Source organism: Lagenorhynchus albirostris, chromosome 18, assembly GCF_949774975.1.
Source record: "Lagenorhynchus albirostris chromosome 18, mLagAlb1.1, whole genome shotgun sequence".
NCBI lineage: Eukaryota > Metazoa > Chordata > Mammalia > Artiodactyla > Delphinidae > Lagenorhynchus > Lagenorhynchus albirostris.
In genome coordinates, this window is record NC_083112.1 from 552,504 (window position 1) to 572,571 (window position 20,068).

General features: G+C 34.9%; 1 protein-coding gene and 1 pseudogene across 13 annotated transcripts in view; one reads left to right on the plus strand and one right to left on the minus strand.

Annotated features, from left to right (window-relative positions):
* PSPC1 (paraspeckle component 1) overlaps positions 1 to 20,068 on the minus strand; it is a 94,332-nt gene that overhangs the window by 32,618 nt on the left and 41,646 nt on the right. For 7 of the 13 annotated variants that reach the window (XM_060128866.1, XM_060128869.1, XM_060128868.1 and 4 more), the window contains exons 7-8: positions 9,638 to 9,695; positions 6,062 to 6,231 (exon numbers count right to left, since the gene is read on the minus strand). The exons of 1 other annotated variant lie outside the window; for it this stretch is intronic. In XM_060128866.1, the coding sequence (XP_059984849.1) occupies positions 6,062 to 6,231; positions 9,638 to 9,695 (228 nt within the window). Of the gene's footprint in view, positions 1 to 3,441; positions 3,909 to 6,061; positions 6,232 to 9,637; positions 9,756 to 20,068 lie in introns of those variants that run through there. 5 more of the 13 variants (XM_060128862.1, XM_060128871.1, XM_060128872.1 and 2 more) reach the window with 5 other exon arrangements.
* LOC132508852 (single-stranded DNA-binding protein, mitochondrial-like) lies at positions 12,393 to 13,744 on the plus strand (annotated as a pseudogene).

Below are 20,068 nucleotides of genomic sequence, written 5' to 3' on the forward strand. Positions count from 1 at the left end.
AAACAAAAAAAGTTACGATCAGATACTATTAAAAATAGTGAAATTCTTCACCGTTTTCCCAGAGTGACATTCCATAAGTTACTTAACCACGTCCAACGGGGAAACCGCGCATACTTCATTTTACACAGCTGGGAAACCATACTTTACTCACATTACAACTGCTTCCCATTTTTAAAAATTTAGTAGTGAAGGGCGCTGGAAAGGAAATAACACTTTTGGAAAATATGAAACTACTGTCAATTCATTTAATCCTGATTTATTTATGATGAGATAACCCACGCTGGGCTACACCACTTAAGAGATGGCCTGGCTGCTTACTTGAAGTAGCACTCCTGCCCCAACTCCACGAGCCCCTGTCTAGGAGTATCTAACCAACTAGAAAGTAAAGACAGGAAAACATTTACAACTCTGGAATCTACGAGTCAGGTATGTGGGTGTTCACTCCCTTATTCTTGAAAACAAGTCTGACTTTAAAATCACTGCTACCCTCTCAAATTTCAGGAATATATTTTAACATGTTATTAGATATTGTAACAGAACTCTTATCAAAAAAAAAAACCCACCACATTTAAATATCGCACTACCCCCCAGGAAATTTCCTCTGTTTTTCCAAGTAAAGTGTCCCTTTCATTTCTGACTAGTGCCATTTGACACCAATATCAAATTTTTTAAAGGTTAAACATACATTTGATCACATTCTTTCACAAAACATTTCCCTTCAATCACATATTTATGTTCTTTCTCTCATCCAGAATCTAAGTTGTAATTATAAACCCAACCCCAAATTATTAATAAGTGACTATTAACCATTCATCGTGACATTTAGCAATTACTATATAGAGTTTACATATAACACCAAGTTTCTGAAATATTCAACAAGTACGTTTCTGAATAAAATGTGATGGTATGATTTCAATTAGTATTTGGGAAACAAGATCCAATTCAGTTACTGTCATTGCTGATAACCTCTATTTCTATTAAACGGCAATTCCAAGTAAAACAGATATTTTTCTCCATTATTGATATTGTAGGATTAAAAACAAATATTTAATCTCTTCCAATGAACTCTCAGCACTGATTTTAAGCAGAAAAATCCAAAACCTCAATGAAGAATAACAAATTAAGCTTTATGAAATACAAGTGAACCAATAGTTCTTTAAAAACTGGATCTGTCAAGAAGAAAATGAATACATTTATTCTCAAAATAAACAAAAATGGGGAAATTAACAAAATACATTGCTAAAATAAAACAACTGGAAAATGGGTATTCCTTTATTTGTGCATGTTAATAATAGCATATGAAACCTAAATCCTGCAGACTTTAAATTCAGTGTTTCAAATCATTACACAAAAAGAAACATAATATTGTGATGTTATAATACTAAAACTGTTTCATATTATCTTTTTATGGAAAGAATTATGGGAGCATATATGACAAATTCACAGTTATTTAGAAAAGCTAGTACTATTCTTTATTTTTATATTTACTGGTTTTAAGCAAATGACATTCAAATGTCTTCCTTGGTATACTCTTTCACAAGAAAAAACAATGACTGAGCGAGCCACAGAGTTGTTTAACTGGACAAAAACACTAAAAACTGAATAACTAGCAATTCACAGATGCTCCACTTGACTGTCACTCAGAAGCTGACTGTTCCCAGGGTAAACTTGGTAAGAACTGGAACAAGGGCTTTCTCGATGCAGGGACAAAGCTGTGCAGAGCTCTGTTCTTGGAGCCAGAGTGAGCCGGACACTAGAAAGTTCAGGAGATTAGGGCATCTCTTTGTGCAATGCTTTCAAATGTTCTTGAATGAATCGTATAGAATTTCACAGCCTTGGCCAAAGATAGCTTGGAATTAACATCAAGGATAAAGTTTCTCCCAATCTTACTTCAGCTTTGAAGCAAAATACAATGCTAAACATTACCTAAGAATTATATGAATAAAAATAACAGATGATGGGAAAGGTATATATTTAGGTGCAAGAGACATCACTTAAAAATCATAACTGATGTTAAAACTCCCCGCACTGCAATTAATGTCACAAATCAGAACAAATCCCACTCCCTGCCAACTCACACTCACGGAAACGTGATGAGAAGAGTCTCTGATTATTACTTTACAATCTCCATTACCATGTTTTCAAAGATTTGCCAAAAACAAAAGAATACTGCAAATTTTAGAAAACAATTCCATCCATACTGTTGTCTAAAAAATAGAACATAAAATAGTACATAAGAAAAGTATGATACAAAAGCATGCATCTCAATCATGCTTTACACTCAACTGCTTTTACGCAAGAATTTAAATAAGTAACCAAACTTCTTTCTTTCCAAAGTATGCCTTCCAGCAAAAACAGAAACCATGCAAAGACGAGGTAATATTTACATACTGTTCACTTTAAAAAAGCACATTATTCTTCAGAAAAATGCTAAAAGCATGATATACTAACACACTGAAATGTTATGTGAGAAATAACTATGCTATGACCAATGCCTGATGCCTCAGATTTGTGGTTTACATTAAATACATGATTCCTCAAATGTAATTCTAAATTAAACATGTCTAACATACAGAATTTTAAACATAACGAGGACTCTGTTTTGGAATAAAAATCCCAATATGATAAGATGTTTCTCCACACTATTGGAAATCAATCTTCAAAACACATATTTGACAGTAGAGAGATCTGATTCCAATAACACTAGCTATACTCAAGTTAATTCTGTTTTTTAAAATCACCACTTGAACTGTATTCCTGGGAGACAAGCACACCTAGCCTGTCAGACAAGTTTTGCTGGAGAGACTCCTGAGCGACAGAAGAACATTCACAACCCTGCAGAGTCAGGCCACCTTGAACACTTCTAGAAACCAACATGCTCAAGAAATGCCCAATTTCTTCTAAGTCACACAGCAAATCCTCACCTAACATCCAACCTAACAGTATTGTTTGATTTTAAAGAAAATTTAAAGGGTAAGATCTAGATATTGACACCAAATAAATAGCACATAAGATTAAAAATAAGACATTATTTTATAAGCAAAAGAGATTTGCCTTCAAACAGGTTTTTTTTTTCCAAGATTCAAAAGATTTATTTGGAAAAATCAGCACAGGACAAAGATATCCTTAATATTCCTCCTCAGAATATTTGAATATTCAGAATCTATATGAAATGTAGACAGCAACTCTGAGTTCACAGGACATCAACGGTGCATACAGATGTAATCCCCATACCCGCCCTCCCCAATGTACTACTCTGTCTGCCCCTTAGTGACATCAGTTTTCACTAAGCTTCTACCTTCAGGGCAACTTGCACAAACTAAAAAACAGAAAATCATTTGCATTTTTAAATGGCTGGGATTAGTTAAAGCAACCAAAGTATTACTGTTACAGCAAAGTTTAGTAAAACTATAAGAGAATACCACTAATAACATTTTAAAATTATCCAAGATGATTTCTTTATTGAGATTAACTACATAGAATTCACAGTACTATGGCATACTTATATTTAGCTAAAGTCACAAACACATTTGAACATTCACAATGATGAGTATCATCATTACCATTCTAATCTACAAAGCTTATGAATAAAGAAAAATACAAAAACCTCAAGTTTTACAAAAAAAAATTTTAACGTCTACATACAATAACAATAAAACCACTTCTAGGTAACAGGTAAAAGTGTATTGTTTTCCTCTAAGTAGTCAGGAATGAAAGAATGTTTAATACCTACGACGCTTATTAGGGCCTTCAAAGTTGCCCCCTTGGCTTCCTCTACCAAAACCACCAGGACCACCACTACCAGGACCTACACCACTCATCGGTGCTTGGGGGGTCTCAGAGCCTGTTCTACTACCCATAGGTGAGCCCATCTGAGACGGTGGTCCTTGTGGAAATCTATCATTGTGCTATATAATACCACATAATACATGTGAAGTCCATTTGGAACACACCAAATGTAAGTGACAAGAAAAATTGGCAAAATCCCAAGTGGTGGTGTCATGAAGTTCAGCAGAAAGTCCAGCAGAATCAGGATCACACATAGAAGGAAGAAAGGAGCAATTTAATTAGTTACTATGTTTAAAAAATAAAAGAAGCATCTGAATGAAGAGTTACATTTTGCTAATGCTATGCCCCAATTTCATGAAAAAAGAACTGATTTTATGAAGTGAATGCCATCTTAAACCTAATTAGTTATTATTATACTGTTCTGATCTCTCTTTTTTTAATTATTATTTTTTTTGGCAGGACTGCACAGCTTGCGGGATCTTAGTTCCCCAACCAGGGATTGAACCCAGGCCCTCAGGAGTGAAAGGGCCGAGTTCTAACCACTGGACAGCCAGGGAATTCCCTCTCTCTTTTTCATTAAAGTTTATACTGCATGTAACAGCGCCGTGTAATAAAAATACTGTTTTTTTAAAATCAGAGAGACAAAACTAGGGAGCAGCATCACACTGTTTGAAAAAGTAAACATAAAAATTTCAATAGCAGTGCTTTTAACATAGAAAGCATGAGTATAAACACAGTTATAATTTCAGTATGAAAACTTATGAGGTGTTTTTCTGGAAAGACTATCACTGGGAAAATAGATTTAGTTTTTAAAAGCTGACAATTAGCGTGTACTACTAATAGCAGAATTAAAACACTTGAATTATGTATTTTGTAAAACTTCACAGTAATAACCACATATATTAATCTCAAAGGTTGAACAGAACTCCCTACATGCAGCAGTAAAATATCACTGTGAAAAAGACTAACGGGGATATTTAAAGAAACTTTACCATTTCTGCGGGAGGTATGGAAAAGCAGGCCAGTTACTTTTACTTTTAACTCTCTGCTGATGATTATATGCTACACAAAATTTAACCAAAGTATTTACAAATTTTTACTAGCTCTCAGACATTTTACTACAAAATAAGCCTCCAATGGAGGAAACAGGAACACTAATTAGTATGCAACATCTGACCTGATCACAGTCGGTATTACGGCACTGCCTCATTATCTCCCTATGTTAACACTCATTTAAAAAACCTGTTAGCATGTCCAATTTGTCCAAATTCTTAAAGGACTGTATTTAAAGTAAATAAAATTTAAAATAATAAAACACCGCATCCATCAGTTCTAAGACGCACATTCACTGCTCACGTCTCTGAGATCAGGAGGGTTTAGAGCTGACGGCAGGTCTGCGTTTAACAGCAGCACCTTTTCTTTCTCAGCAGCAAAGGCGCCTTCAGTTCCAAAATTGAACTGCCTTTTCCAAATATACGATCAACTAATTTCCCTTTCCTAAATGTTACTTAGGACAACCATTAAAAAGAACCAAATGAGAAAACGTCTTAGGAATATAACGTCTCAAATAGTGACAGACTTTAAGGGAAATGAAAAACAGTAGCAGTCTTGCCACTGATTCTCAAATATGAATTACAACTGAAAAACGTTTTTATAATATTTAACCCACACAAAGATATCTTCACACTCTGAAACCAAGAAATGAAATTGTCTACTTTAAATTTAGTATCAAATTTAATTAAAATTAGTAAGTCTATAGTAAGAATACAATGTAAGTTTAAAATATATTTTAAAACTTTAATGTAAATTTTTTACAGTTAAATTCTCTGAAATTACTCATAAATGATTATTTTACGAAAAATGACAGAAAACTGTGTTTTCACACATATTGAGGTTTTGTACCCCACCAAAGGTAAGGAGTTCACACAGGAATAAGAACACGATCACAAAATACTTGACCATTACACTGAATGCTGGTAAAAGGTGTATACAAATTAAATTAAAATCACTGTAAAATCACTAGAATTAACATACATACCTGCTATATACTTAAGTACAAAAGCATGCCATGGATCATAATCCTAACTCTTGGGAAACTAAAAAACTGCCTCTCATAATCACCATCTAACTTCACAAAATTACCTTTTCTTCACTGGATACTGATCTTTACTGACAAAACAAATGATGCCAAATTATGTTAAGTGTGAAGTTACCTTTGGGGCAGAAGTATATATTATTGAATATAATCACAATAATGTTTATGATACATTACCACTGCTCCATTATCTGGCATCATTGGAGTTCCCATATTTGCAGCTCCTTCTGGCCCCATGGCAGGACCAGGACCCATTGGTGGGCCAGGTATAGTTCCTCTGTTGTTCATATTCATACCCATCATTGGAGGAGGACCTTGGTTACCAGCAGGTGCTGGGCTAAACGCATCTACGTAAAACAATCTATACTTAGAGCTGTCCTATCTTAGTTGATAAACATTTAAAATTTAACAATACTTAGGCAATCTATATAACAAGACTATTATCAAAATTATTTTACTTCCTTGAGAATGGGAAACTCAATTATCTACTCTGATAGAGCATTATATTTGCTAAACAAATGTACATAAAACAAATGAGAAAACTGTCAATTATTTTTAGCACATTTGAGACTATAAAAGCTTGAAAGTTTTCTTTAAAAAATCAGTATTATTTGCTGTAGTCTGCTTTTTAACCAAATACTCCCTTACGAGTGGTGACAACTTTCTACCAGTTTAAATTAATGGCAAAGGATTAGCACTTAGGAAACCACTTAATTTTCTTACAGTCATGACTAAAAATACTAGCATGTAAAATTATATTAAATTATGAAGGGAGAAACCATGTCCTCATACATACATACACAGACACACACCCACACACAAAGTTCACTGTAAATAAATTCTTGGCTTTTATATAATTACTGAACATCTCCCAAAATTATAGGAGGTACTCTTTTTTAACTTTATATAGAACTATGCAATAGAAACAAACAAAAAAACTGAAATGATTCATCATGACAAAGCTTATTTCTAAAAGCAACTGCAACCAAATACAGATAAAATATTAATACAGCTGTTTGAATTTTTTCAACATGCTGAAATTCTGGAGATGAGAACAATTGGATACTTCAAATTTTTTCATCAAAAGACATCCATCCACCTGCTTCATGTTAACTGCAATAATGTTTAAGCTGTAATACATTTATAATGGCCTCAAATACAACATTTTTGGGTATCCTCTTTGAACTTAAAAATTTTTTAAACTACTCATACTTGTTTATCATTAAAAATTCATGACAAAGACTGATTCTGAGTTTTCTTCTAGTATTTCATTATCTAGTTAATTTCATGACATTCAGAACTCAATTTCGCAACAACACATCATAATAGGAGTGGCAGTTTTCATTCAAACTCACAACTCTACACAGCACCCAAGGCAGCTCAACCGGCACAGGACTGGGTCCAGGGAGCTGAGAGGAAGAAATCTGACTCCCTGCCGGCCCCTAGCAACAGACCCCTGCTCCTTCTGAGCCCAATCCCCAGGACCCCAGCCACTTCCTAGGGAAGGAAGTAGTTCCTTAATGCCCCAAAGTTCTTGTTAGTTAATCTACACTTTAACTACACAAGAATACTTCTACTCCCTTAAGATAGCTATAAAGAAAAATTTTTACTAGTCTTCCACAACATCTCCCATAAGTGAAATGAGGAAGGGTAGAGACAGTATCCAGGAGGAATGTTACCTCAACTTTCCCCAAAAAGAACAGATCAAGGATTAGTGGTTTTTCTTCTCTTTTAATAGAACATAATTATCACACCTAACTTATGAGATACGAATATAACTATACAAGTATGGGTATAATAAAATAAATGAAAAATATTTAAAACTATCATTAGTTGAGGTAGACTTAGTAACTATGTCTTCTACCAGATGGCTGTAATTAGACTAAATTTAAAGATCTAAGGAATGTTAGAATTATCTGGTCCCCTGAAAAGCAGTTATATAAACTATGTTCCACTTCGTACACACTGGTAACAGACCAGAAAATCTGTCATGTTTAATCCATGCAACTTGACAGGATATGACAATTTACCAACTTAACGGTGACATTCAACTGCAAGATAAGGACTTGTAGCTCCATGGATCCATAACTATCATGAGGATAAAATCTCACTTCGAATAAAATGTAAAGAGGAGAAAATTAAATGGCGTGGATGTTAGGGGAGCTAATTAAGTGCTCAAATGTAAACATGGTTCTCTGGTGAATAAAATGCCATTAAAATTTTTAATTCTCTTAAATTCCTCACTAAATAAGGAATCTAAAAGTACATTCTCCCATTTCTTCTAATAAAGTTGCTAATCAAGTAAGAAAGAATGTTTTCATGGTCTCTGAAACATCACAAATGTTTCAAGTTTGGTTCTGATGTTAATGACACACTTAAAATCCTTAAATCCAACTGGATTATATTATACACCAGCCCACAACTTACTTTGAAAAAGACATAAATACTGAACTACCTGTACATTACTAGACCCTCAACTGTGCTTTCTAATTTAGAACTTCTCATGTACTCTTGGTGCACTAACTTTTTTCATGTATCCATTGTACTAACTTCACAATTAAGCTCTTTTGGTTAAGGGTTATGTCTCGTGCTTCCTTTGCATATCAGAGATGCTCAATAACTACTTTTTGGTAGATAAGAAAAGTGACGAAGTAAACAGCAATTGTGTTAAATGATTTAGATTATCTAACTGGCAATGGCAACGGAACTGGCATGGGGGAGGGGTGCTTGGTCATGGAAAATGCTCGATCCACATATTAGAGGCTTTAAGATGTCTTACTCCACATACTACATGTACATTCCAAGTACAATCTGGATTTCCTCAGTGGGAGTGCATGTGATGCACACTGGAATGTTAAGGTAATGTAATCTTTACAACAATATGTACATTTGACTTCATATAAAGATTCTAACCTCAGCTTCTGTGGGACAATGTGAAATTAATATATAAAATTTTATTATTTACCTAATTTTCAAACGTATGACAGTTCAAACTTAATAAGACATATGAAAACATCCCATACTTATTTTTCCCTTAGCCTATTTACTTGATATTGCTGCCCTAACAACCTGGTTATACAAGCAATCAATATTAAAGATGCTAATATAGGCACTTTCTTAAAAACTTCACATCAACTCTAAACATACACATTAGTCTAAATATGCAAGACACATCTCATTTACTTGACAAGTCATAGATGTCTCCGAACAGTGCAGTTCTGTGCACAATACTGTGGGTTAGGGCAAAATAAGTTAAACATTCAGTAAAAGGAATAAAAATAGCCTCAAAGTTACACAAAAAATTATCTTAAAATAGAAATAAAATACTCTCAAAAAGTTTATATACACTACAACTCAGAAACTATCAAAATTCCAAGATAAAAAAGCCAATTTCAAGGCAAGAAATCTGATTTTTTAAAATGCAACAACATAGCTTTATTACACCATGTGATGACTCAACAAGTTTCAGGTCATTTACCAAAACCTGTTTACAGGTTTCTTTTTGTTATATCTATTAAAACATAATACCTCTTTTAGCCTAAGAATAAACAGAATAAAAATGTTCTTCCTAGGCATGTATTTTTAATATGCTGGTATTTTTTTTCTCATTAAATAAATGTAGGAAATTTCACCACTTACAAACGCTGGTTGCAAATTTTTGTTTGTTACTGATATGTAGATAACACAAATAGCATGTACAGGTCCCTGAAAAATGACAAGTAAGTGACAGAAGGGTTTGCTTCAAATCCCTACCTCCCATGTTTATTGCTCCACGGGGACCCATATCACCCATTCTCATTTCCTGTTCTCTCTGTAAGTAAACATAGTTGTCACAGTCAACCTATCGATCTTAGGACTTTACATTTCCCATCTAAAATCAAAAAGAAAAGAATAAATTGCGACATCATGTTCCATTAAAATATTTTTAAATTTCCAACATCATTTACTTAATAAGAACACTGAAAAGAAACTTCAGTCTCCCAGGCTTAATTAATATACTGCAAGAGCTTAGAGCACCCAATTTATATTGCTATATTATCAATGAGTCATACAAAAAACCTACTACAGGATATTTGTAATGTTATTATCCCTAGAGATCATACACACATGCCTAGATTCTAAGAGAAGAAAAATCTAACAATAATGACCACCAGGACCAACTATTTTTCCCTCCCAGGTCTCTAAAGTCTTAAAACAGAAATGACCGTTACCACTTTCGTATTCAAATGTATTCAAACACACAACACAAGCCGCTGTGGGGTACTAAACCAAAAATAATGTTATAGACAATTTTCATTTTTGAAATATTATAATTCACCTTTGCATTTTTATTCAAGTACTCAAGTATTATTTCACCCAGGACCTACAGATATACCATGAAAGCCTCCACTACACACAAACAATTACTGAAAGCTCGACATAATTTTGCTTCCTTTATTTGAACAAGAATTTTTCTTGGAAACCAAAATAAAAGTGTTATTACACAGTTGGAAAGTTCTGAAACAAAATGCTCTTGAGGTTACCTGTGACATAAAAAGCCATACAAATGTACAAAACGTTTTAAGTTTCAGTATAGAAACTACTTCCTAGAAACCCATTTACCAACAATAGTTATATAGAATTAACTTCAATGAAATCTCTAGGTGAAATTACCCAACATATCATAATTGAAATTTACACTACTATTTAATGATCTTGTGCAATACCAGACAAGTGTGTATTAAATGTAGCAATCATAAAAAACACTGAGGCAAAAGTAGCAATGTCTAAATCTAAAGAAAGCATCATTTTTCTACTTTTAAAAGCAGTCTTATTAATAAAATGGGTTGGTTTTAAAATATAGTGAAAAACACCTATAAAGCTAGAAATAAAAGCCTATGATAGATAAATGCCACTAAGCAGCAAATCAACTGCCCATCTAACCTAACAGAGATGCCTCAAAAGTTAACCTTTAATGAAGCTATGATATGAGAAAAATACCACTCACATAATAGCTTCATGAAGAAACATTTCTCATTGCCTAGAAAACGTAAATACCAAAGCTTTCCCAAAGCTAACTTTTAACTTTCCAAAAAATAAATTTCTTTCATCATAAAACATTTGACGATTAATGGATACTATTACTGACTAGCAAAAAAGCTATTTTATAAAACTGACTACTGATGAACTCATATAATTTTGCAATTATAGGGAAAATACTATTCTCTAATCACACTTAGCACTATTATCAATAAATTAAACCAAGTTGTCATTTCCTCATCAGCAAAGCCTACTGACAAAGTGTGGACTGTTTGTGCATACCCAAAATCTTCCAGGTACTATTTATAAGAGATACTCTTCAAGAAGAGCTGCTTGCACTCCAGCACCAGAGAGTAAAATACATGGATTTTATGGCCCCAACATTTTTAGGGACAAAGGTGTAACATATTTTTTGACTTGTCTTAACTATGAAAGACTAGAAAGGCAATATCTAATCACTAACAGAGGGTAATTATTAGTCTCACTCTTTGAGACTTCAATTTTCAAATCCCCCTTAAATACCCCAACACCCTAGCTTCCTAGTCATATTTTAAGGTTATTCTTTCTATAAAGCCGCTACTACATACTTCTAGTAAAATGCAAGAGGCAGAAGTAATATTTAAGGGTAGTGTTATCAACAGAAATTAAGACACTACTTCTCATTATAACTTGATATATCAAATATCAATAAGGAGAATCACTTGAGTAAGCGCACTTTAACTATGTACCCACCCCAATAGCAATACATAAACAAGGCCCTCACTTCTCCTAAGAATTCTTCTAATATATTTTAAATTAGAACTGATACATGTGTGATATTTTTATAATACAAATTTTAATGATGCTTTATTACTTTACCAAAAATTATTGTGCTTTAACAGGCAACAACTTATACGTAAAAATCTCAAAAGACTGCAGTGCAATATAAAATGATAAAAGCTATGATGAACACTCCATTTTAATTAATTCAATAAATCCTCATAGCAACCCTATGAAGGTCTACTGTTATCCTATTTTAGAGATCATAAAACTGAGTCATAGACCTGCTCAATAACTTACTCAGGGTCATACATGTAGCAAGTGGTTGAGCTGACCTATAAACTTCTGCCAAAATAGAGTTCACAGAATTTTCTTCTTCACAGGGCACCTTCATTCTTCAAGAATTCCAAGACTAACAAAAGGCAAGATTTCTAATGTATTCTTACCATGTTTATAAGAGACTGTGCCTTTTGATTAAAAGAATTCTGCACTGTAAAGCAATTATACTCCAATAAAGATGTTAAAAAACAAAAACAACCAACCAAAAAAACCCATGTCTACTAGTTAGACACATTTTGCTTCTCTTGTTCAAGTTCATTTCCCAGGAAGCTGAAACCTCTCTCACATTTCACTGCCTTTAAATTGAATAATAAAATGTTAATTTGTATTTTATGGAAAAACAAAGAAAAAGAATTCTGCATATGTATTCTTGAAAGCTGGTCAGTGAAATATGCCTAAATTTACCAAAAAAGAAAGTAAAGTACAACTGATTCCAAAGCCACATATCAAAGCAGCATTCCATCAACAAAAAGGTTGTTCTCAAGGTGTGGTTCCTGGATTGAAGAGAGTCCCCAAGACACATCCAAGACGTGCACAAACTCAAAACTACTTTATTAGAACACAGTTCTAACACTGGTCTAATTGGGCTTTTCACTGAGACACTCGCAGGGATGGTGGGCAAAAATCCTGGTGTTTCAGCACAAACCAAGGCACTGGCATTCAATTTTTACCAGTAATCATTGTACTCTAGACATTACAATACAACTACATTTAAATGATTTCAATCATGGCTGTCCCAGCCGAGCATCCAGAAAAGACTGAAGATTAGATTGTAAGAAAATAAAACAGGACTTCCCTGCTGGCGCAGTGGTTAAGAATCCCCCTGCCCATGCAGGGGACACGGGTTCGAGTCCTGGTCCGGGAAGATCCCACATGCCGCAGAACAACTAAGCCAGTGCACCACAACTACTGAGCCTGCGCTCAAGAGCCCACGAGCTGCAATTACTGAGTCCACGTGCTGCAACTACTGAAGCCCATGCGCCTAGAGCCCACAACAAGAGAAGCCACCGCAATGAGAAGCCCATGCACCCCAACAAAGAGTAGCCCCTGCTCGCCGCAACTAGAGAAAGCCCGCATGCAGCAACGAAGACCCAACACAGCCAAAAAATAATTTTTTAAACAAATAAATAAATAATTTTAAAAAAGAAAACAGAAGCCATGTTTCAAAGAGCTGGATTTTATTTTATTTTTTTTTCTTTCTGGCTGAGCCACAGCATGCAGGATCTTAGTTTTCTGACCAGGGATCGAACCCAGGTGCCCCTGCAGTACAAGCGCACGGTCTTAACCACTAGACCACCAGGGAAGTCCTCAAAGAACTGCAGTACAGGTAGTTCATCAGTTTCTAAGACATGGGTCTGAAACAGCTACCAGTTTGGTTCTGAAAAGATCTCTGACTCGTGTTCAGTTACTTCATCGAGTAGGTCAGGACCCTGTCATGAGACAGGTGGAAAGAATAACCCTGTCACAATATTTTCTCTGGCAGCAAATGAGATGTGGCCGATCGGGGAAAATGAAGCACACCAAATGGGTGAGGTCAGTCAAAAACACGGCACAGACTTTCAGTATTCTGACCAGGCCTCAAGAGATGTGGCATATCAGTATGTGAAAAAGGGGTCTCGAATTTATGTGGACGGGAAGGTAGACTATGGTGAATATATGGATAAAAATAATGTGAGATGACAAGCAACAACAATTACAGCTGATAACATATTTCCGAGTGACCAGACAAAAGAGAAGGCATAGAATGGACAATTCTTCTTTGGCCATTGTTTGGTACAGTCTCATTTCCAAATCATGATTGTCTTTATAGTTTATAAGGACAAGAATTAAAACACTCTTTTATATTAAAAAAATAATAATTTCAACTATGAATACCTGGATGAAGCAGTAAAAATGATTAATTTTATTAAATCTCTAACTTTAGGTACATGTCTTATTATTATTCTATGCAACAAAACATATACATTAAGCATTTCTGCTGCATTCTGAAATATGGTGGTTATTTCAAAAAAAAAACCATTCTTATGATTGGGCTGAAAGCTGAATAAGACACATTTTCTTGGAGCAAGATTTTTACTTGAGACAGCATTTGACAGACAAACCGAATAGTGACCTGTGTACCTGGCAGTGATTTCTGATGAGTGGCTGATATTAAGAAATGTGATTTGTTTCTAACTTTGTATAACAAAATACATTAACATTTTTATGATTTGTGTAACTCAACTGGTCAATATTTTTCAGCTCAGTACATGACATTACAAACTCATGCATAGGGAGAAGATCCACTCAAAGGTAGACCAATGGATTCTAATGCAAAAGAGTACTTTTAAGAAAATACTGCTTGTCAAGTTTCACTGCAGCATCAAACAACAATATTCACAATTAGCTGAAAAGGTTAAAATATATATACCTCTCTCCACTTACTTATCCATGTGAAACCAGATTCTCTTCGTATTTTTTAACCAAAAGAGCATTTTGCAATAGGTGGAATAATGCAAAAGCAAATATGGGAAGCCAGTCATTTTCTTATAAAGCCAAACACTGTAAAACAGTAAAATAACACTCTTCCCACTACACAAAGTTGAGCATTAAAGAAATTTCAAAAAAAATGTAAAAATAAGGCCACTCTTCCCACTGTAACATATATTCTTTTAAATTTCTCTTTTAATTTCTTACATGGTAAACAATGATATAACCTAAACATAAAGCTCTTTGGGGTCTTCAATAATTTTTAAGAGCTTTAAAAAAGGATTTGAAACCAAAAAGTTTGATAACCACTGTTTTTAAATTCCAGTCAATATTTACTCGTGAAAATGTAAAGTGGCAGAAATTTTGCACTAATGTAAATTAACTAAACCAGTATACCCCAATGTGCAGAACCTGACATTATTTTATGTATAATATTGATTTTTTTTCCTTTAATACTTACTACTCAGGATATCAATCTGTGATTTTTGAAGATATTTTAGGGTTTTTCCAGGTAATCTAATTTAAACAAATATTGACTCTATGTAATTATCAACTGGAATAACATTCTGCAGTCAATGACAAAATGTGCTCACCTCACACACTGATCAGTCTAAGTCCTAACAGCCACCATCATTCTTCTTTAATTCATAAAGTCCTCTCTCATGTATGTCTCTAAAGAAACTTCTAAGGATTTTCTAAGGATCACAATGTGCCACTTAGGTTCCATGTCTTAATAAAGAAAATGCTAAAAATCCTGATATAAAAATGCTGAACTAAAACTTTTAAATCTAAAAGAAATATAATTCTAGAGAAACATGTAAGTTTTGGCAAGTAACAATATTCAACCTTTTTATCATTAAATATTCCTAGAAATTTTCCTAAAAATAAATTACTCTTAGCACTTGGAAATATAGCTTTTCCTTCACTAGAGAAGTTTACATACAAGAATAATAAGACTGTTAGATAGCTAGTCAAACATTCTTTGGAGAAAACAAACTGTCAGCATCTGGAAATACTAGGTAACAAACATATTTACAAGAATGGAACAAAAATCAATTATGTGAAATATTTTTTAAAAAAAATAGGTATAAACAGGGCTTCCCTGGTGGCGCAGTGGTTGAGAGCCCGCCTGCCGATGGAGGAGACACGGGTTCGTGCCCCGGGTCCGGGAAGATCCCACATGCCGCAGAGCGGCTGGGCCCGTGAGCCATGGCTGCTGAGCCTGCGTGTCCGGAGCCTGTGCTCCCCAACGGGAGAGGCCACAACAGTGAGAGGCCCGTGTACGGCCAAAAAAAAAAAAAAAAAAAAAGGTATAAAGAAAACTAAAATCACAAAAAAGTAGGCCACTTTGCCAAGAAATTATCCACTCATTTAAAAAGTGTTAAGTTATGGAAAGGTGTGCATCAAGAAATTAATCTTCTAATAAACTAAAAAGGGAAACAAGAAATGTTCCTATTAATAGAGCTCAAATAATAGCATGCAAACTTTCCAACATAACCAACAGAGAAAGTGTGGAAGACTTAACATTTTCAATTCAAGTAATAAAAAACAACACTTTCCAAGACATTATATCACTCACTGTTATATTGGGGGGGGATATTTTAAGTAACATAAGACAATCTTTAAAATATAAAATTTATAGTGGGTTTTTCCCTTCAATTTGCATTCTAAAATGCCTGCCCCCATGAGTATTGAGGAAACGTTCCTCAGGTTTATGATTGCTTAAGTGAAACTTTACATCACATTTCATTAGGGAACTGCTAATTAAAACAAAACAGTTACCACAACACATCTATTAAAATGTCCAAAATCCTAAATGGTGACAATAGGAAATGCTGGTGAGGATGTGAAGAAACAGGAATTCTCATACACTGCTGGTGGGAATGCAGAATGGTATGCCTGCTTTGGAAGACAATTTAACAGTTTCTTACAAAACTAAACATACTCTTACCCTATGATCCAGCAATCACGCCTCTCGTTATTTACCCAAAGGCACTGAAAACTTATGTCCACACAAAAATCTACACACGGATATTTGTAACAACTCTATTCATAACTGACAACCAAGATGTCCTTCATTTGGTGAATGGATAAACAAACTGTGGTATATCCAGATAATGGATTATTCAATGTTAAAAAGAAATGAGCTATCAAGCCATGAAAAAACATAGAGGAGGGACCTTACTTAAATGCATATTACTAAAAAGCCAATATGAAAAGACTTCATATCGTATGATTCCAACTATACGACATTGTGAAAAAGGCAAAAACATGGAGACAGGAAAAGAATCAGTGGTTGCCAGGAATTATGGGGAGGGAGGAATAACAGGTGGAGCACAGAGAATTTTTAGGGCAGTGAAACTACTCTGTGTGAGACTGAATGGTGAGTACGTGTCATTTTCCATTTGTCAAAACCCAGAGAATGTGCAACACCGAATGTAAACTATGAACTTTTGGTGATGCGGATGTGTAAGACACAAGTGCACCCTGTATGCTGTGGGAATCTGATGTTGGTAGGAGTCTGATGTGAGGGCATCTGTACGTATGTGGGGTGAATGGGGTGCGAGGGAAATGTCCCTTCTGCTAAATTTTGCTGTGAACCTAAAACTACTCTAAAAAATTTACTTTTTAAAAACTTTAAAAATGTTTCTTTTTGAATAAATTATATCTTAATTTATGTCACAAGTTTTAGTCATGAAATAATAAACATTTCTTACTTGTTAAATATTGAATCAGAAATAGAAGGAACCACAAATACAAGTAGGGGGCTTTATCCTTAGTTTACTGTACTGATTAAGCTAAACACATGCGCCTCTTAAACTACATTCACTCAACAGTGTATTTTTATTTATTTTTTTTTGCGGTACACGGGCCTCTCACTGTTGTGGCCTCTCCCGTTGCAGAGCGCAGGCTCCGGACGCGCAGGCTCAGCGGCCATGGCTCACGGGCCCAGCTGCTCCGCGGCATGTGGGATCTTCCCGGACCGGGGCACGAACCCGCGTCCCCTGCATCGGCAGGCAGACTCTCAACCACTGCGCCACCAGGGAAGCCCCCAACAGTGTATTTTTAAAGCCTGGTTCAGGTAACTTTGTAAACAGATTGTTCTGAGGTCACTGTCAAATTCAACTGACCATGTAGCAAAATTAATTGCCACTTTTTAAAACATAGGATGGCTTTCTAATTGAAGATGAATTAAATATAACTACACATAATCTAGCATGCATCAAGAGACAGAAGGGAATAAATATTTTAAACAAATCAATTTTTAAAACAAATTTATACTGAGCTTAGAATTTTATTTCTAATCTATATACCTGAGGGACATTTTCAAGTTTATCCTTTTCAATTGTCATGGCAAAATCCCTCTGAAAAGCTGCTTTTAAAAACTGAAATTAATTAGGAATATATATAATTATTTTTCAAATTTAGTTATTTTATCCCAAACTCTTAAAGAAATCAGCAATCTGAATACCGACTACAACACAGACTACTTTTCAATTACATCTTACCAAGGCACATATAATACTGGTGACTGGTTTGCATTTCTTTACCTGTAACCTCTTACCCAGTACATTTCCATATCAAAATCAAAACAACTATCATGACTGGCCAGATCAAGGGATGAAAGATTAAAGAGCAAATATAAGCTGCATAAGAAGCAATTCCAAATCGGTCCCACCAACAGAAGAAAGCAAACAAAGCACATGTGTTCCAATGTATGAAGGATTAAGAACGTATTTAAAAGAGGAGAGTGTCTTTTTCTATTCATGATACTAGACATAAAACAAGTTATCTTAGCAGTCTACCAGAAGCTTTGAAATCCTGACAAATTATATATTGTTTCTAAGTAGATAACTCAAAGCAACAGATTCAAAATATAGTAATATTTAAAATATTTAAATAACTAAATACAATTCAAAAAGTTATTTAAAATTTACAATTATAAGCTAAACTAATATACAAGCATTTCTATTGTTTAAAAGCAGGATTTAGAAAAAGCAATAATACGTCAAATTAAGACGTTATATATATTATGAGAATTGTGGCAAATTTATAACCAGAAAAGACAGGATTTGAAACGTGGTACACAGTGTAGTGGAGGATATCATAAGACAAAGAGGCAAACTCACCCATTTTACTTTAAATTACTTGAAATTTCAAACAGAAGTAAATGCATTTCATCAGCAGAGCACGCTTACAAACCCAAGTTTTTTGCTCCCTGCCACTAGCAGTTAGTTAATAATTACACATGGATATCGATATTCACATTTATCTAGTTCGCTTTGGTAGAAAAATTCTGACATTTCAGGTGATACTACAGAGCTTCATGCCCTCAACATGAAGTACAAAAGATACGGGATACTGATTGGCCTAAAAAAAAATTTTTTTTTACATAATCCCCGTGTAGGAGAACTCCTGTAGGGGGCTCTAAATATTACAACAAGAAATCACAAAGCAGAACCAACAAGTTTTTATGTCTTCCTAGAACCTTCTGTTATTACTTCAAGCTATTTAATTACTGAACAAAATTCCTATTGTTTGCATTGCATGTAGTGGACATTTCAAAAACATGTTCACTTTAGTTCACTTGTATTCGCCAATCTTGACTCTCCTCTTCTCCAACCCCTCTAAAAACGTAAACGTTACCTAAAAGATCTGACCATTCTGAACCAAGTAAGATTAGAAGAACTTACCATTTCAAATGAAAAGACAGAGGTATACCTACAACACAGTGGAATAATAAACCAATCACATCAGTTTTTAAAATGCACCCAAAAGAGCCCCAGAAGAGTGCAGAGACTACACATTCACTCTCCAGCATACAATTTTCTCTAAACTCTCAGAACTTTTTAGCTGCGTCTCTTAACCTACCCCACATAGGTCCCCGGTCCCTAAAATACTCTAAAATCCTCAAAGATGTGACTCTGCGCTTGATTCCCCTCTGTATCCTCTATGAAGCTCAGGACTGTTTTGAACACAGGAAAAACAGGGAACAAATTTTTCCTACTAAAGGGAACCTCCAGTCTTTGTGTAAGACTAACTATCTTGAAGGGATAGTCAAGTGGAATCTGAATACTAAAAAGTTACGTGTGCTGAAAACCAAGCACAAAAAATGGTTATTTTACTGTTTAAAATTTACTCTTGGGTTTCCCTGGTGGCGCAGTGGTTAAGAATCCGCCTGCCAATGCAGGGGTCCCAGGTTCGAGACCTGGTTCGGGAAGATCCCACATGCCGCAGAGCAACGAAGCCCACGGGCCACAACTACTGAGCCTGTGCTCTAGAGCCTGTGAGCCACAACTACTGAAGCCCGCATGCCTAGAGCCCGTACTCCGCAACAAGAGAAGCCACCGCAATGAGAAGCCCACGCACCGCAACGAAGAGTAGCCCCCACTCGCCACAACTAGAGAAAGCCCGCATGCAGCAACGAAGACCCAATGCAGCCAAAAATAAATAAATTTAAATTTTACTCTTTACTATGTGACTCCATTATGAACTCTACAGAAATACATCAATAGGTGTGTTTCAATGCCACCTATGTTTCAAAACCACTGATGCTGAACACCTGAAATGTTAGTATTAAATAAAAATACTGAGGTT